Here is a 10165-nt window from a genome sequence, read left to right on the forward strand (position 1 = left end):
TTGCCCAAAATCTGAAATCTTGGGATTCATTTTTTCATCCAAGAGAATGTTGCTCTCTTTCAAAACTTGATGTATGACCCTGAGGCAAGAATTCCGTCGGAGGTAAAGCAGCCCTCTTGTGACCCCGAAAATAATGCAGAAGCATATGGCCCAGCTAAGTTTTGGCTTCTCTGTTGAATCTAAACAAGGTAGCGAACAGAAACAATATCTAGTTTCAGTACCATATTTTGTTGAAAATGGAAATTAGTTCTTCAGAGAGTGAGACAAACCAGAAAGAAAGGCATCCAAGCTCTTGTTTGGCAAGTACTCATACACTATTATATTTTCATCTTCTGTGCAGTAACCGACAAGTCTCACCAGATTTCGGTGTTGAAGTCTGGATATTAGAAGGATCTCATTCTTGAACTCTGCTATGCCTTGGCCTGAGCTGCTCGAAAGTCTCTTCACAGCTATCTCCTTACCATCATTCACCTTTCCCTGTTTCCAAATGAACATAGCTATCAGATCTTGGTTGATCTCTGTATTTCCCTCGGAGAAGGCTTATTTTTACCTTATAAACGGGGCAAACCATCCCTGCCCAAGTTCGTTTTTCACATTGAAGTTGTCTGTCGCAAGGAGTACGCTGTCAAAATCATACACCAGCAATTCAGATGCGTCACCTTGCTTCATTCACTCTTTCCGTGCAAATTCTGTTAGCAGTTCCTCTGATTTGTTGGATGTCGCCAATGACTTAAGCGGTCTTGGGATTGTCATTTTCCTAAAACTCCCTTTCTTTTTTCGCTCAAAGAAGGCTTATTTTTATATAGGATAGTGGGTGTGTGACAATGATCCTGGATCACATAATTTGGCTATTGACCATCTCCAAGACAAAAGGTCCATAGGAAGACTTTCCTGCTCTCCTTTTCTTTTTCCACTTCTTAATCAAAACTTGATGGAAAAGTTACTGGAACTGCAAGGAGGGAGTATCATCAATTGGACAGGACACTCGAAATGACATCGACTTCTCAGAGCAAATCAAGAATACGCTTTGACATCAGAATGGTATCAATTTTGACAACCAAAATGAATGCGTTGTCACATACCGATTCCACAGTGAAGAACACTCAAAGTATTCATATTCATATTGAGATTATCTCAATGCATACAGACATTCTGAATTTTTGTGCCTTCGTGCACACATAAAACTTTTCTACTAGAGCGATGGCAACTGGGAGCCCCTCACTATCTCTATGTTTACATCATAGATCAACGTAATAGTGCAACAACAGATTATTTATTCAAGCAGATAATTTGATAAACACTGAATTCCTGGAAAGATGAATTAGTCAGAGACAATGCATAATAGAGTTTTATCTTCCTTCAGCCATAGTAATGGTGATGGTATTCCTGGACCGAATGTATTCTTCTTCTGATTGGACTTCATGAGTCGTTGAGCGTTGAAATGTAAATGCTGGTTGCTTTGGCTGTGGAAGATCAGACTGCCCACTTAGCATTAGAACCACAGCTGACATGTCGGGTCTATCTGTGGCACGTTCCTGTACACAGAGAAGCCCTAATTGAATGCATCTCATCACTTCTGACAGCGAAAATGCGTCAGCAATAGCTTCATCCATTAGGGCCAATCCTCTGCCGTCACACCACAAATGCCATACCTGTAACAACCGGTTGATTTTAGACTGTCCCAGGGATTACCGATGATTGAAACCTGAATGGAGATATTAGTTTGAAGTTAGATCTGATGCTTACATAGGTCAGGAGATTGAGATGCTGTCCATGGTAATCTAAACTTGTGTTCTTCTTGCTGCTGATAAGCTCCAATATCAGTACGCCAAAGCTATAAACATCAGATTTTTCAGAAAATATCCCACCCATGGCATATTCGGGAGACATGTAACCCCTGTATGACTTGGACATGTTATGTTCTCATACTAGGATGCCATCATCATAATAAAGGTATACAAACTTGTACAAATGGAAGGTTCACGAAATACAGTTCAAACAAAATTCAGACTCAAGGACGATGGCATGAGAGGTCAGAAACCAAATCAACTAGTACTGCCTTTCTAATACCTTTTAGCATTTGCATTATAGAACTGGTTTATAATTATCTATGAACAAACTTGTTGAGAAAACTTCCCAATATGTTTTGAAGATTAACAAAACCTTAAGGATTCCTGATTCATATGACAATCATTTTGAGGCGCTCCTACCTAACGAAGAACTCTACTTATGGAAACCCAACGTCTGTTGTATGGGCAATGGAATCATAAGAAGATTCTAATCTTGTGATTCAAGTAGCAATCAGATCTTCTCATACCATTTAGGTCCAAAGGGTGGATTGGATGAATGATCCTCAGTCCAACGGTCAGCTTGGAAATTGAAGAGTATAAAAGGAGATCATGGTGCTAAAAGAAAACAAGATTTGAAGTCTATAATTCTAAAGTTCAAAGAAAGCCTTGACATTTTCATACTTGTCTCTCTGAGTTGAAATTGTAATCTCTGAGAGGCTGTCGTTTAGAGTGACTATGTGAGATTAGAAGATACGATCACACATTCTGGAGAGTACTCAGACTTTGTAATCTCTAATTGATTCTCTATTAAAATCCAGCCAATAGGCTATTGGAATGAAAGAGTGGATGTTAGCTTACTATAAGCCGAACTACTATAACTGTTGCCACTATAACTGTCGTGTGCAATATATTCTATCCCTTAGCCTCTCTTTCATTTTGATTGATATTTTATTGCACACGGTAGTTCTGATCCCTGCGTAGTTTTCATCAAATGTTGTCCTTTCACAATATTGAACTTCATTGTTTTAAATTCTGCTTTAATTGTGCCTAACCACATATTCATCCCCTCAAAGTGATAGTACTAGCCACCTCATAACTGGCTAATTGGAAACATTGGATGTAAATGGAAGAATTTTCTTGGTCATATTAAAGGACAATGGTAGGAACATGCATGAAGGGAAAGGTGAGCACATTAAACTGCTAATCTGCTGTCTAGGTGACAAATTGCCTCATGAGTAAGTACTCTTAAGACTGATGATAGAATGCTTACAGTGTCCCCACAACTTTGTGAGTATTTACGAAAACTTGAGTGCCTTCAAACATCCGCGCTAGCCCAAAATCTGAAATCTTGGGATTCATTTTTTCGTCCAAAAGAATGTTGCTCACTTTTAAATCTCGATGTATGACCCTGAGGCATGAATCGCGGTGGAGGTAGAGCAGCCCTCTTGCAATGCCCTGGATAATGTGGAAGCGGATGCCCCAGCTGAGTTTTGCCTTCTCTTTTAAATCTAAACAAGGTGGTAAACAGAAACAATATCTAGTTTCAGTACCGTATTTTGTTGAAAGCAGAAATAAGTTCTTCAGAGAGTGAGACAAACCGAAAAGAAAGGCGTCCAAGCTCCTGTTCGGCAAGTACTCATACACTAGTATCCTTTCTTCTCCTTCAGTGCAGTAACCAACAAGTCTCACCAGATTTCGGTGTTGAAGTTTGGATATCAGGAGGATCTCATTCTTGAACTCTGCAATGCCTTGGCCTGAGCTGCTCAAAAGTCTTTTCACAGCTATGTCCTTACCATCGTTCAGCTTTCCCTGTTTTCAAACGAACATAACTATCAGATCTTGGATAATCTCTGGATTTCCCTCGGTAAAGGCTTTTTCTTTACCTTATAAACAGGGCCAAACCCTCCCTGCCCGAGTTTGTTCTTCATGTTGAAGTTGTTCGTTGCAAGGAGTATGCTGTCCAAATCATAAACCATTAATTCCGATGCATCACCTTGCTTCATTTGCTCTTTCCATGCAGTTTCCCTCAGCAATTCCTCTGATCTGTTGGCTGTGGCCTTTGAATTAAGGACCCTTGGGATTGTCATTTTCCTAAATTTCCCTGCAATTTTACAAACAAAACAAGAACGACTGATAATAAGCGTGAGAACATGAGAAGCAAAAGTGTTTCTATTGTAGTGATTGCCAAGCTTCTGAAGCCATTGCTTTACCAATGATACAAGATTCTTACGTCTCGGTTAACATGAAATCACACTTAAAACAGCCATAAAATGCACGTCTTTTATTACCTCTCCACTTGAAAAGACCACACACTGAAATGCCAGCTCCGAATAACATGATGGCAGAAATAGTACTTAAGCTGATGATGAGTTTTGTCTTCGTAGGTACACCTGAACTGGGAAAATACATTATAAGAACCACAGGCAGTGCAAGATTAAATGCAAATTAATTCAACCTTTCCAACCTTTATCCACATCCACAAGTCGAATAAATAGATCTCTGCCTTCTCTGGAGAATTGCTGAGTATCTATGAGGTTTTTACACCAAGCCATACATCCTACAGTATCCACGTAAGAAAAGGCCAAGCACGAACAGTTTCCTAGGCACCAACTTTGACATCCTTCTGCATCAGCTATGTTTGACAAATAATCAGCAGAATCAGGCAATTTCATATGTTTCATTGGCCAGAACACATCATTTTCCACAGTCGTCATAGCTGCTGCATGTGCGGATTTCTGACAATTCAATTCCATTTTCCTAACGCACCCTCCGGTCCAGTTTCCTCGGTTCCACTCTTCATCTGACCTGGGTTTAAACCCTTTTAAGCAGCTGCATATAGGTGAACTAAACGTGTCGCAAACTCCAAAAGGACCACATGTTCCATAAATTTCACAGCGGTTAGTTCGTGATGCTTCCCAGTTTGTTGACCATCCATCCCCCCAACGAACAGACCCTATAGATCCTTCCGATGAGATGAAAACATATCCAAAGGAGTTGTTGTAATAATTGCGGAAATAATATGTCGTTCCCTGGTTGATATTTTGCACAAGCTGATGGCCGCTCAGGTATTTGTTGCTCATGGTCGGTATTCCATTAAACTTGGATTTATCCCACTGTCCGCTTCTCCAGTATGGACTTGATCCATTCCAAGCAAAAAGCTGAGGCGGTGTCTCCGATGTCACTCCAAGGACAAAGCTTCCGGGCGATGGATCATCTTCACCTTTCCAGGAAATCAAGTATTTTTTCTTTCCTGTTTTCACATTTACTCCGATCTTCATGTTTGGCAGGAGAGTGTCGGTTGGCTCATCGAAGCTTTCCCACATTTTATTTGCATTCCCGTCTTGAAGAACAAGGTTTCCAAAGTCTAAAAGCACTGCTGCAGAATAATTAGACTTCGCCATGACATTTGTAGACCAGACAGTACTTTGTTGCCCATCAAGAAGCTTCAGATTTCCATCTCCGCTAATTATCAAACTCGCAGATTGATCTTTGTGTCCAAGTGGCTTGTCCCTGTTGGCCACCCAGACAACTTTGGAGAAAGTTGCGTTCTTGTACCATATTCCTACGTACTGCTTTTCTGATCCATTAGGCGTGAAGAACCCGAGCTCGAAGATTTCACTAGGCGAGACAAGGGTTTGGTTCTGAATAAGTGGCCTTGATGCAGTTATATTGTAAATTGTGCTGCTTTGAAGTGCTTGAAACAGGGAGCAGACGAGCAAAGAATACACAAGTACGCAGTCGTAAGAACAATGATGAACAAATTCAAGAAGCATTTGTGAAATTTGACCGGGGAAATTTCACCTGTTATAGGCAGATCGAAAAGGATAAAAATGGGATTACGGTGAGCCAAGCTTACAGTGCTTAGATCCTTTGTGTAACTGCACTCACAAAATACCAATATTCCTTCGGGATAGTGGTATTTAATGACCAGAAGAGTTTCATTTGGCGATAGTAAAATGGTTTGAGTGGGAACTGGGGCTCCCAACAGCAATCATTTTTGAAAGTATAGCCTCCATGACCCGCTAAGGTTGGGCTTTTCTTCTCCATTTTTCCAAAGTTGACGCGGTTTCACAGGTAATATTTAGATCTTACTGAACCAATAGAAGTATTTGTGGCTTCTTTTCCTTTTTCCTTATAAATGACAGGATATCGAGACATTCAAGATTTAGTTCAGCCACAATTGTAAAAAGAAGAAGATTGCGCAATGGATTTCATTTTGCATCTGTTTTCTTGCATGTGTAGGAGACAGAAAGCGAGAAGAATGTGCATGTTTTATTCAACTTTGTCAACCCGGGCCACACAATATTTGACAAAACAAAAAGGAGAACAATCATGAGTTAAGTAGAACCGACATCAACATGCGACATGTGATGCGATACGACATGCCGACACATCGTTTCTCTAAAGAAAGCAAGAAGAACGTGCATGTTTTATTCAACTTTGTCAAGTTGGGCCACACAATATTTGACAAAACAAAAAGGAGAACAATCATGAGTTAAGTAGAATCGACATCAACACGCGACACGTGATGCAACGCGACACGACACAACATGATATGCTGACAAGTTTTTTTTTTTTTTTTTCTAAAAATAGAGAATTCTGACACGTTATATATTAAATATATATTTTTACATATACACGGTGAATTATCATTTTTATGATTATTTTAATCAAATTAATTTGATTAAAATTTACAAATAAATAATAAAAAGAACCTAAAATGAATTTACATTAAAAACATTAATCCACTATTTGTTAATATCATTCATTGTTTTAATTTAACAAATTTAACTCCACTCCAATAATGCATAAAATTTAAAGGGAAAAAACAAGCAATCCACATTCTGGACTCTAGTGTCAAAGCGTGTTGGAAGAGAAGAGAAAAATAAACTTGGGGAATGAATTGTGTGTTATGAGAAGTGAGAGTCGAAAGAGAAGAAAAGACTAGGTTTTTCTTGTTTTCCCATTTATTATTTTTATTATTTTTTTACATATTTACATTTTGACTTATCATTTATTGAAATTTTCTAAAATTGACCCGTGCGTGTTGGAATTCCGAACTCATTCCCAATTCACTTGTCGGAGAGTATCAAGAGAGTTGATGTGACATCCTGAAATTCGATCCCGTTTCGATAAAGTGAAATGGGCATTTCGTCAACGTGCCTATGACTCTTTTTCTAGGCTGATCACTCACGAGTTAACTAACCTATTTGGTAAAGCCGTTAAGGGATGTATCAGCTGTAAAATCCCTAAAAGCTACATAATTTGTTGGATTGAGCTAAAATCACGTCCGATCGATTTTTAACCATGAAATTGAACTCGATTTCGGGGAATCGAATTTTAAACGCGTCATAATTCTTATTTTTAGGATCCTATTTCATTGTCCGTCAAATTGTTGACGAGTCCGAAATTTCAATAAAGAAATTATCAGAAGAAAAATTGAAGTCCGAAAAGAAATTAGAAAGGGAAAGAAAAAAGAAAATCAAATAAGAAAAGTATTGTTGTTTATTTTTCTTTTTCTCTCTCTCTCTCCCTTCTCTTTTCTTTTCTCTCTTTTTCTCTTTTCTCTCTCTCTCTTCTCTCCCCTTTTCCCTCCCCCTCGTGCGAAATTCCCCACCGCCTGCCCTCTCTCTCTCTCTCTCTCTCTCTCTTTCCCCTTTTGACCGGTCCAACCTTATCTTCTCTCTCTTATCTCTCCTCTCTCTTCTCCCTCATCCCACGTGACCGAACACTTCTTCCCCTCCTTCTTTTCTTCTTTGTGGAACCAGTGAACAGAAGGAGAAGCTGAAGTGAAGACAACAGCTCACCGAGACAGCAGCCAGCCGCCGTCGCCGCCCGTCCCACCGCCGCACGCCCGCACGCGCGCCCGTGTGTGCACCGCTAGCCCTGTCCCTCGCACCAGGCCTTCCCCGCGCGACCTAGCCGCTGCCCAGCCTCCGTCCAGCCCTGTCCGGGCCACCTCTGGCCGCCGTTCGACCCCGTTGGACCTCCCCGGCGTCCCCCTCGCCCTCCGCCAGCCTTTCCTCGCCGTTTTGGCCGCCGGAGCAGCCCCGGCCAACCCCAACCAGCAACCCACGAAATGGGTTTCCAGCACCTTCGGGCCCGCTTTTGGGCCGTTTCCGGGCCCCAAACCCGAGCCGTGCTTTGGGAAGAATTGTTCCTCGCGCGTCGCCCTCGTCGGATTGATCCGATTTGCGTGTGATTTGGTGGGCAATCTCACTAATCCAGGATTAGTTAGCTAATTATGCTTAAGGTTGATTTAGTTTTAATTAATTATGTTTAGGTTGTTAGATTAGAATAAATTAGTAATTATTAGTCAATTGTGATGCGATTTAGATAAATTGATTGCGCAATTAGCAAGTAGACGTGGTCTACTACTTATTGGAAGTGCCTCGGGATTTTTCCCGACCCTTAGTGGGCTCCAATTAGGCTTTTCGGGCCTAAGTGGAATTTTTAGTATTTAAATATTAATTTTCGAAATCAATTTAAATAATTATTTATTTTCCGAAAATTCAACTGGGATGGCTCGAGACCGGAATATTATGCTGATGACCGTGGTGAAGTCCGTTGATTTAACTGGGCTTTATTTTGAGCTAAATCGGATTTTTAATATTAATTATTTAATTTTCGAAATTAATTAATTAATTATTTATATTCCGAAAATTCAATTGAGATGGTAAATGACCAGAATATTATGTTGATGACCGTGGTGAAGTCCGTTTATTTAATAGGGCTTTATTTTGTGTTAAATTGAATTTTTAATATTAATTAATTAATTATTTTTTCGGAAATTAAGATTGAGATGGCCGACGACCGAAATCTCGTGTTGATCGTCGTGGCGCAGTCCATTTATTTATTTGAGCTCCACGTTGTATGGAATTGAATAAATTGTGATATTTTAGGGATTTATCCTAAATTGATTGGAATTGATTGAGATTGAATTGTTGATTGGTAAATGGCCAAGTATGTTATTTAGCATTTATAATGCTTTGATTGAGTTGTAAAGTGGATGGATTTATGAGAGAATTGGAAACATTCTGGGATTGAACCGATCAGACACGATGTATGGACCTACGTGGTTCAGTGATTGGGATATCACTGGCGAAAACGGCGCCTTAAAGAATGCACGTATCGGTCTAGTATATACATTATTGTGGACCTACGTGGTTCAGTGATTGGGATATCACTGGCGAAAATGGCGCCTTAAAGAACGCACGTATCGGTCTAGTATCATATTGTTATAGGCATGTATGGTTCGGTGATTAAGGACATCACTGGCGAAAATGGCGCCATAAAGAATGCATGCACTTGTCTATTCAATACATTGTTGTAGGCATGTGTGGTTCAGTGATTATGGATCTCATTGGCAAAAACGGCACCTAAAAGAACGCACACAATTGTATATTGAGTACATAGTTATAGGCATGCGTGGTTCGGTGACTAAGGATGTCACTGGCGAAAACGGCGTCTTAAAGAACACACGCAATTGTCTATTGAACAGATCATTGTAGGCATATGTAGTTCGGTGATTTGGGATATCACTGGCGAAAATGGCGCCTTAAAGAACGCAAGCAATTGTCTAGTGGATAAGCCACCTTGGCGAACTTGACGCCTGAGAGTATTGACCTAGAATGGTCCATCTGACATGAAATCGACTAGGTCGATTGAGCATTATTTTGATCTGATGTTGCGAATTGCTTGATTGAATGGAAATGACCGTGAGTTATCTCGTTGGCATGTAATTGACTAGGTTGACTTGATTGATGCTTCGATCTGTGATTTGATTGATTGTACATTGAAATATTTGAAGTATCTGTATATAACCTTGAATTACAGGTTGAGACTGATGCCAAGGTACGTCCTCTGCCCTGTGCGTGTTTAGGCAGCCTATAGTATAATGATTTACTAATCGGACTTAGTGGGGTAGAACTCGCTGAGACGTTGTCTCATCCCAGTTTGGGGAAGACATTTTAGGACCCCGATGAGGAACTGATGAGGAGGAGTCTGAGAATGAGAACTCGGAGTTGAAACTTGAGGAGAAGGATTTTTGGAAGAAGAAGATAATCCTGAGAGGGGCCTTAAGTACGGCTGGATGGACTGAGTGTCTATCTTCTTTTGAGAATTCCTTTTGAAGTTAATAGTTATGAATTGGTTTGTGTTTTGTATAAAATTTTGGTTATAAATTTCAATATGAAAAATATGGCCTTGCTTTTCTATCCCATCGATTTATTGTCTGGAGATTTATAACTGTTTCCGCATGTGCTTAATAAATGAAAGGGTCGGCGATACTTAATCCTGGGATATCGCATTATAAAATCGACCAAGAGAAGGATGTGTACGTGCCCGAGGATCGGGGCGTGACAGTTGACTAGGTA

At 40.1% G+C, this 10165-nt stretch overlaps 1 protein-coding gene across 1 annotated transcript; it reads right to left on the bottom strand.

Annotated features, from left to right (window-relative positions):
• Positions 1 to 1097: 1097 nt before the first annotated feature.
• Positions 1098 to 5563, bottom strand: LOC120294088 (G-type lectin S-receptor-like serine/threonine-protein kinase At1g61370). Its single transcript, XM_039313994.1, has 6 exons — positions 4255 to 5563; positions 4079 to 4180; positions 3674 to 3891; positions 3061 to 3599; positions 1747 to 1897; positions 1098 to 1652 (listed from the first exon to the last, which is right to left on the bottom strand). Exons 1-6 carry the CDS (start codon positions 5561 to 5563, stop codon positions 1350 to 1352), a joined length of 2622 nt encoding a protein of 873 aa, XP_039169928.1. The 3' UTR covers positions 1098 to 1349.
• Positions 5564 to 10165: the final 4602 nt, after the last annotated feature.

Source organism: Eucalyptus grandis, chromosome 5 (genome assembly GCF_016545825.1).
Source record: "Eucalyptus grandis isolate ANBG69807.140 chromosome 5, ASM1654582v1, whole genome shotgun sequence".
Lineage (NCBI taxonomy): Eukaryota > Viridiplantae > Streptophyta > Magnoliopsida > Myrtales > Myrtaceae > Eucalyptus > Eucalyptus grandis.